Here is a 21,331-nt window from a genome sequence, read left to right on the forward strand (position 1 = left end):
AGACCCAAAGGCCTTTGTTTTTACGAATTTTGTTTTTAAAATAAACCTTGTTTTACAGATTTCCAGTCTATGTGAAAACTGTGATAAATCAGTCTTTACTTGTGTGATTAGTAAAACCTAATTTGGAAAAAAACAAAAAACAAAAACAAAAAAACATCAAATTAACCAGCCTTTTTTCTACTAAACAACAACAACAGGCTAATTACATAGAAAATGTATTCCCAGGCCCAATTTGAGGTGCTGGGGTGAAGGCCCCTCATTAGAACAGCAAGTGGTAGTGGTAGCCACAGATTTCGTGCCTTTCTCCCTGAGTCCTTATGATTAAATGTACACAAGAGCCCCATGGCAGGCAGTTCTAGCATGAGTATAGGCTTGACATAGCAGTATGTTCTAGGAACCACCTTTTTTCTTCATTAGAGTTTGAAGGCTTGCAGTGTTAGGTGGAAGTCAGATATCTCAGTACTATGAGCTTTTTTTGCTATAAACTACCAGAGCTACAGAACTTAACTTGTATAGTAATATATGTAATTTGGAGTTAACATAGAACCTCACAGAGGGACAGGATGCATCCTCTCCTTGAAATGGTATTTTGTGGGAACTGTAGTTTTGGAAAAGGCTAGAGGAAGAGTGAGGGGTTCAACTATTTCACAGAGGGATCACTCACGCAACTGACACAAGGCTAGTTCAACTACTGGTGAAACAAGCAAATAGGACAGGTGGTGTGGTATGCTAGCCTTTTAGTTAATACTCCACTCTAACTCATTAGGTTAATAAAGAGGAGTGAGGGGCTTGACGAAGGAAACAGGTTGATACGTTCAAAGAAGTGATATGGCTCCCAAGATTTCAGGGTGGTTACAAAGTGCTCACATTAAGACAATTTTTAAAAAAGATGCATAAAGGGAAACTAGCGCCCCAGTATGAGTTCCCCAGAAGCAGATCCCACCTGATCACAAGCAAAGACTCAAGTACTTACTTGGAAGGTAAAAAAAAAAAGTACAAAAATGAGACGTGAAGAAAGAAAACTGTCATCACTCTTGAGGGCTTACCTCTTACCATGAGCAATCCTGAGCCAACTCTAAAACACACATCCCAGAGTTAGCCTACCTGAGAAGCAAAAGCACTAACATATTTGCAAACCAGCTTCCCTCCATCACTGATAAAGGGTAACTGGGGTGGGGAAATAGGAACATTCCAACATAGTAACAAAAAATCCTGAGGCAAAGAAACACAGACCCTGGCCAATATGTACTGAAGTGATATGGGCAGGGCTCCTGATGTGTTGGCCAGAGAAGCTCCTATAGTTAGTTAACTTCTTACCGTAGTCCTAGTGCAGTCAAAGTAAAGTAGGGATTTTTGTTGTTCTGCTACATCTAGTAAATGTGTGTCTACAATGGTATTGTCTGTTTTACATTTGTAAGGTACTGAAAAGATAGTCCATACTGAACGTTTATTTACTTGCTGTGTAAGGAACACTTAACCTTTTTACACACAAAGCACTAATACTGACCTCCTTCAAAAATACCAAGAGTATGTACCTTGGTACAAATAACAGATTCATGAATTAAGTCAAACAAACTTAGATTTATATTTATGGACAATCTAAGGGTATGGATAAAAAAGAAGATACAAGACACAAAGAGAACCTCAACTGAACTGACCAATCATTCCAAATAGGCGTAAAGATATGATCTACATAAATAACACAATCAGGCTACTAGCAAGACAAAATTTTAATCTATTTTACAACCTAACAACTACAGGGGACCTTACTAGAAAGCAGTCTTTAGTAAAAATGAATGGGATTATTTTATAATTACAGCAGTTTTAAAATGAGATATCATACACATTTTAATAATTGCCTCATGTGGTTAGAAAACAAGAGGGATTTTCCTTATATGCGTTTATACTATTTTCTACTAAAGTCCAAGTGCAGTTTCAAATTATATTAAATTTCCTTTAATATCAACTATATATCATTTATACAATGCTTAACAACATCAAATATAGTACATACCCTTTTTAGCAGCTACTGTTTTACTTGGAACTTTATCTGTTTGTTTCAGACCAAATGATGGTGAAAAAACAGAGGCAGAATCTTCTTCATTACTGTCAAACTTAGCTGAATCTAAAAATTACAAAGTTTTTCAGTAAAGAGATTCTATAAAGACTAATTAATAGTTAAACTTTGATTCTTTTTACTGATGACTTCTCTTTAGCTAGATAACTGATCTTATGAATTTCTACTTTGTCATCATATAATCCATAATAAACAGCTGAAAACAAAAAAATGTAACAATGTTATATTTTCAAAAATGTTAACTCTTTTGTAAAACAATGTAGAAATGCGGAGTAATAAAAATTCTTAATAGTCCCAAATGTTCATCATTTAAAACATAACTGGCCAACTCAAAAATACTGATTTATTTTAAAATGGAATATTAGAAAGTTCTCACTGTGATTATTTTAGTATCTATACATCTAATGTTATTAACCATTTCAGGAATATCAGTAATAATGTTCAAATCTAAGAGAGTAGTAACTTCATCTTTTAAAAACCAATTTTAAATCATTGAAGGTCAATTTAAAAGGCAGGTAGGCTTACCTTCAGTCTACTTTTACACCCAATTAATCAATCAATTCCTCCCTCCACTTCTCCCCTCCCTTTGTCAAACCAGAACAGGGGCTCTTAAACTATCTACTTGGATGTGATAGTTTTATATAATGTTTTGACATGCTGTCAAAAATGCCTATCTATATGCACACAGCATATACCAGATCTATGTCTGTGTGTGTGTGTATACAAGACAGTTAAGTCTACACAAATTGTTTTGACCTTAAAAATTCCACACACAAAAATACAGGCAATAAAAAGTATATACCCCAATTAAATTTGCTTTTATGAAAGTTTCAGTCTTTAGCTACTACAGATTAATACAAATCTGAATATTAGTCCCTTTATAGTTTTTAAAAAACTGTCACATATACATTCACATTGCCATGAAAATCAAATTTCATGTTTCAAAATTTTTTCTCTTTTTCTCTATTAAAACACTATATCCACGTCCATACACTTCACGCACACATCTACCTATCCATCTAAATGGTTCTATATTGCCTATTTTGACCAATTAGTTGGTACTCATCTCAGGAAAAGCAATATTACGATGAGGGAAATGTAAAAAGAAGTATTCTACTCATAAAAAAGTCCATAGCAATAATACAATAAGCAACCAATGAAAAGACTGAATGAGCATACCATCTTCTGACTTCTGAGAGTATGAAGGAAATGAGAAGAGATTCCCAAAATCTTGACTTTTTTTGTCATGTGAAGATTTTCTATTAGAAAGAAAAATCAAACAACCACCATATGATTTAAATATATGGTTTCAACCTTGGTAAATGATATATATAATATGTACTACGGGATTATAATTACAGTTCTCACTGGTCTTTGTTAAAGACAGGGCAACCAAACTTGATTTTTCTGTTTCATATACATAGGTGTGCATACATACACACACAGACACCAGAAAAGCCAATGCTTAATGTAAAAGAATGGAAGTTGAGCAAAAATTAAAGTCATTCAAAATATCGCTACATTAAATTTTATGATTAATAGAACTGTTCCAGAATTCAGCATCAGTAAATTATTGCCAAAAACCTAAGGAGAAGGTCTGAATCTCTGTCAGAGTCATCAGTAATCCTATTTCTGATCCAGACTGTATATGACAAAACACTTCTTTATAGTAAAGACCTTCCTTTAAAAATCTGAAATAGCTGTTGGGATGAGCACTGGGTGTTATACGCAACTAACGAATCACTGAACACTACAACAAAAACTTATGATGTACTATTTGTTGGCTAACTGAACATAACAAAAAATTTTTAATAAATAAATAAATCTGAAATAGCTCACAAACTTCCCATCCTACACATTAGTGTTTGATACTCTCTAGAGGCAAATAATAATAATAATAATAATAATAATAATAATAATAATAAAAACTGAAAAATCAAACAAGGCCAAAGTTAGGGAAGAAAACTAAACCTCCCAGTTCTAAAGTTTTAGTAACTTCTCTGAACCATGTTGTCAGAGTATGTCCCATAGGCCTGCTGCCTATTTTGATAAAGTTTTACTGGAACACAGCTATGCTTGTTCATTTACATACTGTTCATGACTGCTTTCCTGCTACAATGGCAACACTGAGTAGTTGGAACAGAGACCATACGGCCTGCAAAGCCTGAAATATTTTCTATAGAGCCCTTTATGAGAAAACAAAAACTGCCAGTCCATGCTATAAGATATAGCAAAGTTCAGTAAACAGCTGCAATCTTTTTTTTAATATTTTTTTATTATACATTTTTTTTGTTTTGTTTTATTATGTATTTTTTGTTTTGTTTTTGATGTAAAGTTCCATGATTCATTACTTGCGTATAACACCCAGTGCACCATGCAATATGTGCCCTCCTTAATTACCCATCACCACCCTATCCCATTCCCCCATCCCCCTCCCCTCTGAAGCCCTCAGTTTGTTTCCCAGAGTCCATAGTGTAAACAGCTGCAATCTTACCCAGATTTGTTCCTTTGTGAGGAGGACCTTACCTCGAGTGATGATAAATTCTGAGACAACAGCTTACTATGAGACCTTTGATAGATGTCTAAGTAACTAACTGCACCATATAACTGAACAGTAGTTGCTTCATTACTTACTCTGGAGTAGCTTTTGATTTGCCTGGTGAAAATGTATATTCATCTTTATCTAGGCCATCTGAAGGAACGAATTCATCTTCCCCATCATTTGTTATGGGAGATGCTTTAACTTTCAATTCCTCTAAATCATTATTGTCGTCGTCGTCATCAGCATCATCATCCTCTTCTGAGAAATCAAATGTGTACTTAGGCCTTTCAGCTAGGAGAAAAAAAAAGTGAAGGTTAAACTCAAATTCAACTTCATCCACATGACATATTATGAATAATGCATTTGAAAAATATTCCAGCTATCTCTAACACAAGAGAAAAAAAAAGACAAGCATGCAGGAACAACAGAAAAGCCAACAACTTTGGCCTCAATTATTTTGATAATGTTAAGTGTTCATCTTGTTCTTCCCAGGAGGCAAATGGGGTAATGCTGCATATGGAAAGGAGAGCATAAACTAATGAGATTAATTATTAGGGTGCTGTTTGTCATACTTAACTCATAAATGGCAGGGAACACATTGTATAAGTGACTACTAAGATTTCCCATCTCTACAATTACAAAAGACCAACTTTACTAGTCTTAGTGCTAAACTTTCTCTTAATCTCTTGCATAAAAACTTCTATCTTCTATTCACAGTTTTACTATGAAATGGCAGACAGTAATTCTTCAGATGAATGAGAAAAAAATAGATATAAGCCCTAAGTATATTACTAAAACAATAATTTAACATAAAGCATAAAAGGTACCAACTATGGGGAAAGGCACATTGGTATAATGCAAGTAACTTTTTTAATTTCTAGCATATACTATGGAATAAAATTTTTAAAACACCTGGGTGCCATGTAATTTTATACTTCATTTTAGATGTATGAAAAAGCCTAAATACAATTTTGAAGCATCTAATAAATTCATTTTCAAATAAATTATTCATGTTAATTCACCTACATACCTATGCACATTAGGAAAAGAAAGTCAATCACTGGTGATTAGAGAACCAAAGAATTTAAGGCCTGACATATAATTAAAAAGTATGTCCCAGAGGCAAAATAACCATAATATGGTATCATTCATTTTAAGTAAATTAGGACTTAGTAAAATCTGATAAGAATCTATAAAATAGGACACTCAATTTTTAAGTATTTGAAGACTTCAAATTAGTGAATATTTAGAAAAGATAAAACTGCATACTTAACAATAATATAGAATAACAAAATGGTATCTTCATTCTAACTCTAGCACTGCAGTTACATAAATTATGGGATGTGCATGGAATCAAATTCCTAAAGTCATAGGAGGAAATTTTTCATGGGGGGAAGAAAATGAAACAAACAAAATTACAAAGCACTTCTATTGATCTATCACTGTTTAGTGTTCTATCAAGGTATTATTTCTACCAAACATCTTCAAACTACGGAGGGAATATAACCCAAACCTTCTAATAAAAATAAGAAAACTTGATTAGAGCAATTTATGTCCAACTTTGCTAAAAACATCCTGTAAAGCAATTTTTTTTTGTCTCTGTGAACTGTAACTTCTGATATACTAAAAATTTAGTACTTTAATAGCACTGATAATACTAATAATACTAACTTACATGAGTAATATTAACTTGGTCAAACTATAATATACAACAAAATAAATATAAAATGTATCAAAATACCAGCTGCTCTCCTAAGCAACGAATCTCTTGGAATAACCACAGGTTCTGTTTCTTCCAAGTCACTTTCTGACTTGGATTCATCATCTGACCAAGGATTCCGTTTCTTCACTTTCTTTGCACTGGATTTACCAGCTGATGTAGGTGTTTTTCTCACCCTGGTACCTAAAGACAAAACAACAACAATTACATATGTATCAATAGTTATACAAATATCATTAGTAAAAATACAACTGTTCATAATGAAAGGTTAATTATAAAATAACAAGTGTTCATGAAAATTGAGAAATTATATCAACTATTAGAAGAAAAAAAACACAGTTAAAAAAAATTAGTAATATCCTGTACATATATATATTTTCTCACAAAAAAACTTTGTAACAATTCCTCACCAGGCTCCTTTTTCTCCCTTTTGGGTTTGGGACCTTTATTTACAGGAGCTGAAGGGATCAATGCCTCTTCTCCAGGACCCTCTACTGGTGTTCCACTGAATTCTTCATCATATTCTACTTTTACTGCTGTGGTATCAAGATCACCCTATACAGTAAACAAACAAATAACCAGAAGAATAAAAATTAACACCATACGTTTTAGAGATACACTTCCAGCTATAGATCACTTCTTCATATCAGATAAGTAAAAAAATAATAAAATGTGATTCTACTGAGGTTCAAACAGAGGACGGTGATCAGACCATATTTTACTTTATCTATAGCAAATGATACTGCTTACCACGCTAATATTCTGATACACTCTATGAGATGACAGCTACTTAAAAGCAGCTGTAAAAAATAAGAAGGCCCCTTTTGATTAGCAAAGGGACTTTCAAACCAATAGCAAAATACACCAAAGGGTACGGGCAAAATAAGTTCCTATAGTTCAGGCCTCCACATACTAGAAAAACATCAGATTATTGAAGGAAGATAAGCAACACATGTCATACACTGCTAGGCATTAGTCAAAGTCTCCCTACCCTAAGATTATTAAAAGACAGAGAAAGACACAAGGACAAGTCATTGTAATACAAATACAAATAACAAATATGGAGGGAGGTGTAAAAGTAACCCATGGGGAGAAGTGAGCAACTCTGCCCAGAGAAGGGTCAGGGAAGAGTCCATGGAGAAGGAGCCTTTCTAATTAGGTTTTGAAGAATCACGTGTTTGCTAGGTGAGGCAAGGGAAGGAAGAAGAGCATCCCAGGCAAAAGACACAGAGGCACGATCGCCACATTGTATTTACAGAATTACAAATAGTCGGCTAAGATTCAAGGAAAGGAAAAGAGGAAAAAGTAGCCACACAGAAACACAGGGAGGCATGCAGTTGCTACATCACTGAATACCAGAATCTGTGTGTAGTCAGTGGGGTGTCACTGAAAACTTTTAAGCATTTGTGCAATAATCAGACTTATATTTGGAAATTATCACTTGGGTAGTAAGAGACTAGAGAGAGATGAATGAAGTGGAAAAAAGTACACATGGTAAGATCACTAGAGATAGGAAGACTAAGAGGAACACTTTCATCAAAGAAAACTCATGGAATTCTAAAACAGTATCAATGGGTACAAAGATAAGAGGGTGGATTTTGGAATTGCTTCACAGGCAGTCAATAGGATTTAGTTACTGATTTAATGACCAAGTCTCAGGTTTTGGAGTTGTTAGTGATGGCTGATAAGGCACAGAGGTAGAAGAGGTCTTGAAATCAGGATAATGGGCTCAGCTTCAGATATGTGGAGTTTGAGGGGCTTTGGGCATTCAGGTGGCTTTTCTACCCTGGTACTCCTGAAAACGTTACAGCTTAGGGACATAGATTTAAGAGTCATCAGTATGAGTGAAAAAAGCTCTGGGCATAGATGAGGTTACTTGAGACCATGTAAGGTAAAAAGAAGAGTGCTAAGAACAAACACCAACTGAAAAGGAGAGAAGTCATTTCCTAAGGAGGAACCTGTGTGTGGTAGGAAGCTAGGTAAGAGGGAAATAGTATAGATGTCAGTTTATCAGAACAGAAGAGAGTGATCTCTCTGGTATCACAATGTTCCTATGCTTTCAAATATTTGTTTGGTATAGAGAACTCTCCAACCTCTCACTCCAACTCCGAGGCTCATTTCCCAAGCTCTAATTAGACTACTGGACATATCACATGTCTCCTGGGTTCTTAAATCAACCTGCCCAGAAAAATCTGCCTCTTTCAGACCAGCATGCCTCCCCTTTCCTCAACTCTAAACAGCCCTCTCAGTGTTTCCTTCTTCTGGCTAACTCTTGCCCAAGCTGCTGGAGGGTAGATAAGTCCCATACTTTTAAATCCTCAATAGCACCAGTCAATGCCAAGGACATAAGAGGTGCCTGGTAATTTTTTTTTTTTTAGCTAAAAGCAATAACAAATAAATAGTAAAAATAGCTTACTTTGAAAACCATACAGACCTTTTCTGCTTATAAGACTTCTTAAATTGGTCATAATGTAGAGCTAAAGTTTCATTTTTAAGCTGATACACTTTTTTGGTTGTTGCTCCATGATTTTAAGGTAGAATGCTGCTGAATAGAGTATTTCTACCTCTCATTTTAAAAACAGAATCAACTAAGTAACTCTTCACGTATATGTGGATCCCTAACGTTTTCTTTCTGTGGACCAACTGCTCTCATAGAGCAAATGACTTCCTATCATAGTGAAATATATTAGAAAGAAAGCATGACTTAAGCACACAGTAAAATTAAAACACATATATATATCATTATGAAGACGGAATCTACCAACAAGCTAAAACATACCTTTTTCTTCTTCAGCAACTTTTTGCTGGCATCTGCCTTCATAGCAGTAATTTCAGGAACTATTCTTCTTCCATAAGGTGAGGGCATTGTCTCTTCCAATTGAAGTTTCTTCACCTTAGGTTTGCCAACTTTACCTTTTATTGCTTTTCCAGCCATTCCGGCCAGAATATCCTCTCGTTCTTGCGCTTCCACTTTCTGAAGTATAATTATTAAGGGAGCAAGGGGAAGAGGGTGGGAGCATAAACAACTCATTAGAAAAGATTATCACTGCTGTAAAAGAAATTAAAACTAGTATCATTAATTAAGGAATAAACCTTTCCTTTCAAATGATCTAATCTAAAATAAATGTTAAAAAAAAAACAAAACACAATAATTCTAAGTCAAAAGACCTGGGTTGTAGACCCAAGTCTGTCTAACTAGCTTCTCATTTGTAAAACAAGGAGGAAGTAACTAAACGACCTATATGGTCCCTTCTAACTCTAAGATCCTATGGTATGTTGGGCAATTTTAGATAAAGTTTACATGTTCTACCTTTCACTACATTAAAAAAAAAAATAGAATTCTATCTGGAGAAAACTAAATTATAAAAAAAAAAATTAAAATTGCTGTTATAAGCCTAAAGACACTATCCTTTTACTTTGTAAAAACATACCTACAGTCAATCATATATATTTTGTTCTTATTTCTTTAGGGGGAAAAGAGACTGAGTCAATGAGCTATTTTGAAGTCAGTTAAGAAAATTTAACTGATAGAAAGTATCAAGATGCAATTTATTCTAAACTCCAACTCCATATGTTTTTACATTCATCTATACCAGACAGATCATTTCTTTGTAACTTCACATGGCTAGAAGTTTAATCCTAATGTGGTTTATAAACACATTGACCTTTACAGAATTAAAAGAAACTTCATTCTTATCTCATAAACATTACTTTTCCAAATATATTTTAATGGAGACTTAACCTACATCCAGTTCTTCAACAAATGCTGCCAAGTCTTCTTTCCAAAGATCTGAAGGAGATTTTCTTTTAAGATCATTGACCTCTCGCCCCTATAATAAGAAAGTAGTATAATTTAAACATTCAGTAACTTAATAATTTATAAAGGGTAAATCAAAATACTTCTTTTTGGAAAAAAATAAAGAAATGGATAATACTGAAATAGTTTCAAATTATTTAACCCACAAAAGTTCATACTTTTGAATCTCTCTGTTTAATCAGTTCTTCAACTTTTTCTTTAGTAAGAGACCACAAAGACATATTTAAAATATAATTAAAATCGGGGCCTGAAGGAGTTCCTGAATCAGAGGAACTATCATCATGCTGGTTTTGTGTTTCTTCCTCTTCTGCTGCCTGTAAAAAATAATAAACTTTATATTAAAGTCCTGTATAGTATCAAATCAATGCTGAATTTTACTGAATATTGAGTTAAAAATTCCACAAATGCTATACTCTTAATACTCTATCTTAAGGGTGGTTGGGTTCTTTTAGATTACCTGCAGGATTATCTATAAAAATGTATTTCCTATAAAAAGTTTTCTAAAAACACAACAGTAAGTCTTCAAAAGGAATGGGTATATTCACTCCGCATTTATCTAGGAATCTGATGAAAAATTAACTGCTTTGCCCAGGCACTAAGTCATGAATTGAGAAGATACCACATATCTTGAAATTAATAGAGTGGTACTAATGTTTTATCACTGCATCTTGTCAGACTTTTATATTGATAAGCAAATGAACAATTTAAAATCCAAAATAAGTATACTTATGGAGAATGTTTTACAGTTGTAATATAAATATGCTAAGGTGCAGTCACTCGTTAAGTATGATTTCTTAATAAAAATTCTCTAAAGCAAGAATACTCATGCATGAAGAGAAAGTTTAATTAAGAATTTAATAGCTGGTAAGTTAGAGAAAGAATTGAAGGGTATTGTAAAATTTTATTTATAAGGTCTTTTTTCACAGGAAAGATTACAATAAAAAAATCCTCTTATGCTAGTATTAAATTTCAAAATCCAGTGAATTTAATAGAAGTTATTATAGGTGACATCACCTCTAAGATTTTTAAAATTAAAACAGCCATTAAATAAAACTGCATTTAAGTTATTTAAGGCACTCAGATATTTAAAAATGACTGAGTTAACCATGACACTCCATGAAACAAAAAGTTCACTTTTGGTAACCAAAAAAGAAATAAAAATTGTTTTCAATTTAGTATAAAATTATCAGTAAAATAATATGTATATATACAAAGTAAAGTTCTGTGTACTTTAGAAGGGATAAAAATAAAAATTGCAAAGCAACATGCTTCATTACATAAACAAAACTATGAATTCAATTAAGCAACAATAGCCAAATAAGAAATGCTGTTGCTGAGTTGATCAATGACTAATAAGTACCTAGGCAAATAGTACTTACGACAAATTAATAAATTCTACCATTTTTAAAACTTCTTCATGAAACAGTGTGTTTCTTTGGAATATTTAAATTGTTACAGTACTATTAAAATATTATTAAGGTGTCATAAAATCCTGTTTAGATCCACACTTTAGAACTCTACTTGCTCTAGGTTTTGATGACACCCAAAGTATTAATTAACACTCAATGAATATATGTGTATTATCATTGTTAACATGAAGATAACTAAGCATATTTTCAGAAATCAAGAAAAATAAACTTTTCAAGTTCCAATGACAGAATTCTATTATGTTAAAAAAAAAACTCTAATATAATTATCTGCTTTATAATTCTCTCGTCTCCAACTCTATACAATAGGACACTCTTTTAAGAGCAGCTCCTTTTGTTACCTTAACCCCCATAGTGAACACATGGCCAAGATGCTGAGAAAATTTTGATGGTGACAATAAAATTATTGAAACCAACCACTAGGTTTTACCCATGAAGTCTACTTCCACTGGAAGGGCATCCTCAAACCCTACGTACCTTTACCTTTTAAAACTAAGCATTAAATTTACTAGCTTACTAGTTAATATTTTTTAAGATATAGTTTAAACCAACAATCATACAGAAGGGCAAGCAGTATATAAACCATAATCTGGGATTCAAAAATGCAGTAAAATACGTTGAAAGGAGAGCAAAGTGTTTGGATCCTCTTAATTTTGAATACTCCCCATCTTATCCTACCCCGTTTTCCCCAAACAATAAATAAGCCTATTATCTTAATATAGAATTGCTAAGTATATAATTTATTCTAATTTTACTCGCTCTAATATCTGGCATTCTACTGACTATTCAAAATTTCAAAAAGTTTGAATAATATAAACCAAAGTAGCATGTCAATGCAGTTGATAAAAAATACGGAAAACATTGTGGGATGAGAATTCATAATGTAAGGAAGTTTGAAGTTTCACTTTAAGTTATGTCATATAATCATAACTGTATTTTTTAAGGATAACATCAGTATCATATATACACTACATTCCAATTAAGTAAAAAATTAGTCATTTCCATGATTTTCTTCCTTTTGTACATCTGTGTTCTCAATCACAATGCTGTATTGCCTTTTTAAATTTTTCTTTTAATTATACACAACAGCAAGAAACTAATTATTGAGAAGAATCTCAAAGTTTCAATATGCCATTCACTTAATTAATACTAGTACTTTATGATCTGAAATGGACAATTTAATTAATAAAACATCAGACTTTTAATCTGAAGTTGCAGGGTTTAACTCTCTAGTCAAAGATCTAAGCACAGGGCAGAGCACATACTTGGTGCTCAACAAACGCTATAATATTGAACATGTTGTCTCTAGTCTTCCCAGCATAAACCGACAACAGACCAAGTGAATGGTGACGGGATACCATACTATGACCACAGACCAGTGTGAAATGATTTATGTGCTACCAGTGTAGTTCCCAGATAGTACACATGCACCTCACAAAAACCACCACCACAAACAACTAACACCCTTTAATGGCAGGCTCAGAAAAAAGGCCAAGGAGACTGAGCTACCTTCTCACACCTGGAGTCATTTCTCCAGGCCCTGGTTGAGTCGCACTGGCAAAGTGCTTTGTGGTGGGTGTGCACTGCAAATTCCTGTACTGTATCTGTTCTGTGGATAAACAGAAGACTTCAGTCTCCGAACAGACAACTCGGCACCTTTATAGCAGTACTAAATTTAAAATTTAGGGATTGGGTTTTTGTTTGTTTTGGAATTTGCTTTTAAAAGCTTCTCTGAATGTCTTGTTCTGCAAATGATTACCTTTTCTTGTGCTTCTTTCCAGGCTTTCACTGGGTCAGATTCATAACCTCTCTGGACTAACATTTGAATCAAATCTTTCTTTGACCTATTCTCTATGTGAGGGAAAAATAAAGTTAGGATCAAGAAAAGAGATTCAATTTGTATTTGTTTATATTCTACTGATAAAAATGTCTTCTATTAATAAAGATTTTTTTCCATTTTAACTAATGCTTAAATTTTTAAAGGTTGCATCTTACCTATAGTAATTTTTCCTTGTATCTTCTCTAAAATGAAACGGGCTTGATTGTTAAGCTTTGTAGACTCTGCTCCCAACATTCCTACAAGCCACTCCTTACGTAAACCATAATAACTTAATCGTAAATCAAAGAATTCTTTCAAAATGTCTTGCACGGTTTCATACTTCTTGAGACATCCCATATGATCAAAGAGTACCTAAGAAAAACAAAGTTTCTGAAGATGACATAAATCTGTATTGGTATTTTTAACTTGTATGACATCTACAGTATTCAATATAACACACTTAAATGAACATACACCATCCCTAAAAGCTGTTAAACAGAACCAAAACTATTAAGTACCTTTCGGTAAATACTCTTTTGGTGACTCCAAGAAACTGATAAATTCTCAAAACTATGAAAATATTTAAAATAATTTTGAAAATAAAAATAGGTCCTTTAAAACCTGTTCTAATTAAAAATGGCTATAAAACTAAAAATTTTTTTCAAACTGAAAACATTCTATCTCTAAGTTTACAAATGTTAAATTTTAAAGTTTTCTCTCCCTCATATACTCAATAGATGTGTACTTGTCTCTTTTTGTTTATAATTATGCTATAATTCATTCAAACTTTCTCAATTTGGAGGAAAATTTTACTTCTCTATCCTTTTTCTCCTTTTTTCTATCTGTCTTCCTTAACAGATGATGGCAGTTTGTCTCAGCCACCATGCTACTGGATTTTTTCTTTGTCTAAAAGCTAATTTGGAATGGAAGGAGGGTAATCACACATGTTCACTTTCTACCTTTCTCTCCAATTATATACAAACACAAATATACAAGTTTAATAAAGCAGATCAGAATTATGGGGAGATAAGTACTCCACAGTTAAAATGCTTATAGAGACAGGCATAAGGAACATGAAAATCCCGCACCAATCACTCCCATAACTTTCAGTCAGTGTGTATATCCCATGTGCTCAGGCCCAGATGCACAAATGGAGAGTTGGGATTGAGGGCAGTGGATACTGTAGTGGATAATAATCTAAAGGAATGCACCTTTAGATTCTTCATCAAATATACAGGGGGAAAACCATGCAGACTTACTACAGCCACAACCATCATGAAACCAATTATAAAAATTCTACTTATGGCATGGAAGAAGCATTAAATGAATAGTAAATCTAATCAATTACCATGGAATTACAAGTAAGGGTAGTTTGAAGTTTAAAAACTTTGTGCAATCCAGCAGCTTCTGCTTGTGCTAGCTTCTCTTCAGTCATTTTCACCACAAATTTCACAGTTGTATCAGTATGATATTCTTTATAATCAGAAATTAATGCCGGTGTTTTATCTGTTCCATTTAGCATAGGTTCTAAAACCTGTTCTTTGTATACCTATAAAAGATTTAAAAATAAGTAATCTTTTCCTGACACACACTCATGTTCTCATACTACAAGTCATGCAATTTTTAGATATTCCCAACTCTGATGGGTTTTTCTTTTTGAAAAACCTCCCTATCATCTGCCCAGGCACTACAGAGGACAATATATGGGGCTCTCAATGGTGAAAGAAGATATACAACATAATGGTTCTGATTTGCTCATATACCAAAGGGCAAGGAAAAGGCCGAGAGTATGAAAAGGATCACATCAACTACATCTGACAGGAGATGACACACATACTTTTAGATCTGTAACAGCTGATACTGACATGAATTTCTTGACCATATTTATAAGGGTTCCAAGCTGGCTTAAGTCATTCTACATTTAGAGAAATTAAACTTTTAAATTACTATTTGAATATTCAAAGCACAGATTTAATCGGATGGGTCAAAAATGTATACAGGAATTTTTAAACACTATACAAACAATGACGAATCATATTCTTACCAGAAAGCACTGCACTGCCCTCCTGACAGGCAGCTAAAATACTTCTACTAACCTGCGTCCAAGTTCTAACTGGAAGCTCTGTAATCTCTACTGTGTTTCTATCCACCACAAATATTTCACCACTGACTGCATACTGGTTTTGACCAAGCTCTTGGATGGTTCCTTTGAAGTTTTTGTAGTTCGGAAGCTGCAGAGGAAAATAAAAATAATTTAAGGCCCTGACTTCTCTCCTAACTGCCAGTATAGTATTTGAATGCCCCTTAATCTATGGTCTACTGCTACTAACAGATTAACATGACTGAAACTCAATTCCTCATCCTTAATAGTCCATCTCCAAATAATCACTTAATCTTGAATTCACAGCTTCTGTTAATATAATCTCAGCATCTCCCAATCTCAAAACCTTAGCTTTGGGCACCTGGCTACTCTGTTAAGTGTCTGCCTTCAGCTCAGGTCATGATCTCAGAGTCCTGGGATACCACCCAGCCTCGGGCTCCCTGCTCAGTGGGCAGTCTGCTTCTCCCTCTCCTCTGCTCCTCCCCGCTGCTCTTGTACACTCTCTCTCTGTCTCAAATAATCTTTAAAAGAGAAAAAAAAAAAAAAAAAAACCACTTAGCATCATCTTTCCTAGTCTCTTTAGAATAGCTTTAGAATATTTTTTTCAACCTATTGCCTCTATACCTCCTTCTCCCCTAGATTAATAATCCTTTAAAATCTAACTCCTTGGATGTTATATTGAAAGCCATCCACAGTGTGGGCCCAATCTTTCTAAATTTTTTCCAATGATTTGCCTTCCAGACCACTACTCTTCTTCATACCCTGCTCGATTTTGAATATTCTTACATATATATGTATATGTATCTATATACACATATAAGTATCCATATATATATATACTAAGCACATGAAAAGCATGTATTGACCAAATAGATTGTCTTAACATTCTAAAATATATCTGAAAGAATTAAAATACTATAATCATAAAGCATTTTATGCTTCTATTAGAAATATTTTAAAGTACTTTAAAGTATTTAGGGAGAAAAACAGATTTTAAATCACACTCATAATGTTTTATTTTAAAATATAAGAATGGAATAAAACTTGGAGAGAAATACAGAAAAATATGAAGTTTGTTTCCATATGCTGGTTTTAGTATTTTTTCCTCTTTGCTTATTTATATTTTCTACAATGCACACTACCATTTTTGTAATACAAAAACACTTTTATTTAAGTGTATCATGATAAAGGGAAATTTCCAGATGATATTAAATCACATAGAAAAGAGGAGGACACTTATTTGAGAAGTTTTTCTTGGAGGGAGTTTGGGGCAAAAACAAGCACAGTGGAGGATATAAGGACAAAAATTTTTAAAAAATAGGGATACATTAAAATAAATACAATGTGTTTTTAAGATTCCTTACAACTCTAATATGACTTAGTTTGAGAACAAAAACAAAATTGCATATAATTTTGTCATAAAAACATTATTCTCTATATAATTTAGATATCTGAAAACCTGAAATATGAGCTATTTTTAATTTTCAGTACAGTTTTTCCCCATAATCCTTATCTACAGGCTTTTTCCAAAACTTATATCTTTTAACTATAAGCTCATATCAAGTTACACACTAATAAGGTCTTTATTTGTCCGCAATATATTCCAAAATGCAAAGGGTTCCATTAACTTTTCTAAAATGACTGGACTTTGTAGTTCATACATCATTTGTTAAATAAACAATGTAAGCAGAAAGTTCTAAATAATTACCATAGGATGAGGATCCAAGCCATCTAGCATTCGTCTGACATTGTTCACAATTTCCCTAGCATCATAGTTGGGTAGTTTACAAGCCCATCCAGTACCAATGCCCTCAGCACCATTTATTAAAACCATGGGAATTATAGGAATATACCACTCAGGCTCAACGCGTTGATTATCATCATAAAGGAATTTAAGCAGGTTGTCATCCACAGCAGGAAAAAGCAGTCTTGATAAAGAGCTAATGAAAAGGAAAAAATATGGAAAAATGTCCTGTTTTAGGAAATAAAACTTTCTAAAGACTTTACATTTCAAAAATTAAGAAAAATGCTTTTTTAAAATTTTGATTACATGTACTTAACAATACAGTTTACCTAAACTTACACCAGAAAGCTACAGAAATAAAATAAGCACAAAAGGCAGAAACCCAGAATAAAATAGCCCTATTTTACTTATGCGCTTACTTACTAGCCCACCTAATTTCTTAGTATTGATAAATCATGTTTTATGGATTTCTTCTTATACCGACTAAACCCCAAAACCCTTCTTCAGCCTAAAAAGTAAAGTTGGACCAGAAAAAAATCCTTACATTAATTAGGACTGGTTTCACCAATAACTCAAAGCACTGAGATCGACAAACTTCATTCTATTTGCAATCAAATAATTTAGAACGTTTGCCCTCAAAAGAGTACCCAATCATCTCTCCATATTTATAATTCTATTAAACATTTAATTAGTTCCAGTATACTTCAAATAGAACTTTATACCACTGTATCAGCAAACTGTTACCTTAACATTGTGAAAATATAACGAGGGCTTGCAGCATCTTTGCCACCATGAAGCCGAGTTCCAAACTGACCAATAGGCTGAAGCAAGTTAATGTTGTTGCTTCCCACAAAGTTCTGAGCCAAATTCACAATCGTCATCATCAATGCTTGCTATAGCATAGAAACAGAATGTAACATTAATATTCTAAATTTTCTATACATATTCTCTAATTTTTATTAAAATCCAAATTCTTCTCTTACATTTCCAGAGAACTTATAAAAGAAAAAATACTTTATTATGCTTAATTATCATTCTTCATGCCAGTAAGTATAGTTTTGAATTGATTCCAATCTTAATGCTTACTTCTCCATGATGATAAGCAGACATTTCCGCAACAGATCCAGCCAACTGGGCAACTTTTACTTCACGCTTATCATTCCTCTTGAAACAGGTAAATAAAACTTTTCGTTGTCCTGGTTTAAAACCTATTTTTTAAAAAGAACAACCCTCTTTTAAAAATATTACTCCAGATATAGTTGAAATGTTTCTTTTAATGACAACAGTGTTCTATATATTCAAGAGAAAAAAAGCAAGATATAGTTTGCTTTTGAAAAATAAGTAAAATTGTTACTTGAGATTCTGTAACACAGTAAGTACAGAGTAACATGTTTTTATACCATCTCAGCCTATTCCAAAAGGTGCCAGGTAAAAGACCACCCCTTCTGGTCTTAAAGAAATGCTCAATGGCACCAAATCCCTTTCACAGAAGTTGCCGAGTTCCCAAACATTCATACACCCAAAATGTCTGGTTGTAACTCAAGTAGTAGCAAACCATCAAGGAGCCGAAAAAGTATATTATTAGAGTATCCCAAATCAGAAAACCCTTATAAAGAAGAGATGGGTTGTGACAGTTAAGAATGCAGGCTTTAGAATCTCACTGATCTGTATACTCTTCTCAACTTGGCCATTTACTATTTGACTTTTTGCAAATTTACTAAAACAATAGTCTCAGCGTCCTCATCAGTGTAATAGAAATAATTACCTTCCTAACAGGGTGATCATAAGGATTACATGAGATAATGCAAGCAAAGCATTCTGCTTCCTTATCATTCTTCTTGCTCTAGGCCAATGAGCACAGTAATAAACTTTTCAGTATATGCTAGCTATCATCATCATCGTGGGCTCAGAGCATGGTAGAAACAAGATGACAAAATATGGCCACTTTCCTTGAGAATTTTATAATCTAATTGAGGAGGCAAAATTGACACAAGTAAAATAAGAGGCACACAATATTGGAATAGAAGTTTAGGCATCTGAAACCAATTTAGACTGCAATTGTTAGAGAAGATTTCATAGAAGGGATGTAACTTAAAGCTGAATTGGATGGGTAGAACCATTTGCTATTAGCTAAAAACTCAAGTAACACAAAGATCAACCTGCTAAAAATTATAAAACAAAAATTAAATATTTCTAGACAGAAGACAAAAATCTGCTCTATCGGCTACCAGTTTCCAAATATTTTTTTGGCAAGTTTCATAAGTTAGGTTTGGGGTACTAAGGTATGAAGTGTTTTTAAAATTTAGTCTCAGATAACTATTTTCAAATTTATAAAAATCCCATTTTATTTTATATTTTTAAAAGTCTGCAATCAACCTGGGGCAAAGCTTTTAAAAACTGGCTTTAAGGTTAATTTTCCTGAAAAGCTTAAAAAGAGCTTAAGGGATTCAAATTAAGAAATATGAAAGATTTCAGTCGTACCAAAGGATCTCAAAAACGAATTCAGAATTTTAAATTTTATTATAAGAATGGCTTAGAGTACATGAAATTAACATATACTCAATAACTATATACAAAAGTGAGAGAGATTTTAAAACAAAAGCTACTTACCATCAACAAGAGATGGTATAGATCTTTCATTGTCTGAGTTTGAGAAGAGAATCAATTCCTTGTTGATGAAATCATTGTAAGTCAAATGCTTTGTTGCTGTACCATACAAAAATTGCTAAGAGAAAAGTTACATAGCAACATTGTCATTATTCCTGCATGAATTTTAGTCTCTTCCCCCAGACCACCACTCTTTATGACTAACCTCTGGTAAGCCATGTAACCTACGCTGTCTCCGGTCTTCCATGAAATTTGTTAACCATTCTTTTCTGTCATCAATCTTCTTTTTACTGAATGCCTGAAAGATTCCAGGTAACAATTTCACACATTAAAAATTAAATTTCATTATACGATTAAAATTTATAAAGGCAAAGAATTATTAATTTTTCAGAAATTGAGCTTTTTCCCCCAATAGGCTTTTGCCAAAAATAAACTTGAACAAAAGTCTTTCAATTAAAGAACTTTGAAAGCAGAGCATAATCTGTGTGTGAGACTAGGGTTAAGAAACGCTAAGATTAACTAGTTTGGGCAGCAGAGTTCAAAAGAGACTTACAGAAAACCAAGACTAGGAAGAAAGGTATGACAGGACGGGGGATGGATATCTGGAAAAAAATTTTTTAATTAACTTTATTACCAAGGTAATGGCAGCATCATCTTCGGGACCAGCATATCTAAACAAGATGCGGTGCCTTTCCATATCAGCAAAATATTCCTTTGCTTCTTTGGCTGTACTGGTACCCAACCCTGCACAATTTAAAAAATAAAATTGGAAAAAATCCAGACAGAGATGACAAATACTATATGAGCTCACATGTAGAATCTAAAAATTTGAACTCATAAAAAGAGAGTAAAATGGTAGTTGTCAGGGACTGGGGAGAGGGGGAAATGGGGAAATGCCAATCAAAGAGTACAAACTTTAAATTGTAAGGTGAATAAGTTCTGAGGATTTAATGTATAGCATGGTGCTTACAGTTAATAATACTATACTGTATACTTGAAAATTGCTGAGAGAGCTCTTAAATGTTCCCTCCATACACACAAAAAATTAACTGTGAGGTGATGGATATGTTAATTAATTTGATTGTGGTAATCAGTTTACAACATATACATATATCAAATCATGTTGTACACTTTAGATGTGTAATTTTGTCAATTCTTAAAAAAAGCTGAAAAAATTTACATGAATTATGAACATTAATGGCTGTTTAAAACCGTTAGGTGAAAAGCTGATGGATCAAGCTGGCAACAACTGTACCAACAGATCGATTTTAATAGACAAAGAAAAATCAGACATTACATGCTTCCTGATGTAAATATACAATACCACCTGTTAAATGTTTTTGCCGCATAAATCTAATCCAAATCTGTATCAAGCCTCCAATTTAACTACCACTTAACAGAAAATAAGAGGCAGAGGAACATACTATGTATTTAATGAGATTACAGGGATAATCAGCAAAATCCAGAATGTGGAAAA

General features: G+C 33.2%; 1 protein-coding gene across 1 annotated transcript in view; it reads right to left on the minus strand.

Moving 5' to 3' along the window:
* Window positions 1-21,331, minus strand: part of TOP2B (DNA topoisomerase II beta) — a 47,515-nt gene that overhangs the window by 3,754 nt on the left and 22,430 nt on the right. The window contains exons 16-32 of the mRNA XM_034662077.1: window positions 20,060-20,152; window positions 19,858-19,972; window positions 18,334-18,455; window positions 17,992-18,140; window positions 17,212-17,443; window positions 15,499-15,633; window positions 14,751-14,951; window positions 13,579-13,774; window positions 13,343-13,434; window positions 10,315-10,470; window positions 10,086-10,169; window positions 9,119-9,313; window positions 6,750-6,894; window positions 6,361-6,522; window positions 4,712-4,910; window positions 3,257-3,336; window positions 2,015-2,125 (exon numbers count right to left, since the gene is read on the minus strand). Coding sequence (XP_034517968.1) covers window positions 2,015-2,125; window positions 3,257-3,336; window positions 4,712-4,910; window positions 6,361-6,522; window positions 6,750-6,894; window positions 9,119-9,313; window positions 10,086-10,169; window positions 10,315-10,470; window positions 13,343-13,434; window positions 13,579-13,774; window positions 14,751-14,951; window positions 15,499-15,633; window positions 17,212-17,443; window positions 17,992-18,140; window positions 18,334-18,455; window positions 19,858-19,972; window positions 20,060-20,152 — 2,467 coding nt within the window. The remainder of the gene's footprint in view (window positions 1-2,014; window positions 2,126-3,256; window positions 3,337-4,711; window positions 4,911-6,360; window positions 6,523-6,749; window positions 6,895-9,118; window positions 9,314-10,085; window positions 10,170-10,314; window positions 10,471-13,342; window positions 13,435-13,578; window positions 13,775-14,750; window positions 14,952-15,498; window positions 15,634-17,211; window positions 17,444-17,991; window positions 18,141-18,333; window positions 18,456-19,857; window positions 19,973-20,059; window positions 20,153-21,331) is intronic.

This window comes from Ailuropoda melanoleuca, chromosome 6 (assembly GCF_002007445.2).
Source record: "Ailuropoda melanoleuca isolate Jingjing chromosome 6, ASM200744v2, whole genome shotgun sequence".
In the NCBI taxonomy this organism is placed as follows: domain Eukaryota; kingdom Metazoa; phylum Chordata; class Mammalia; order Carnivora; family Ursidae; genus Ailuropoda; species Ailuropoda melanoleuca.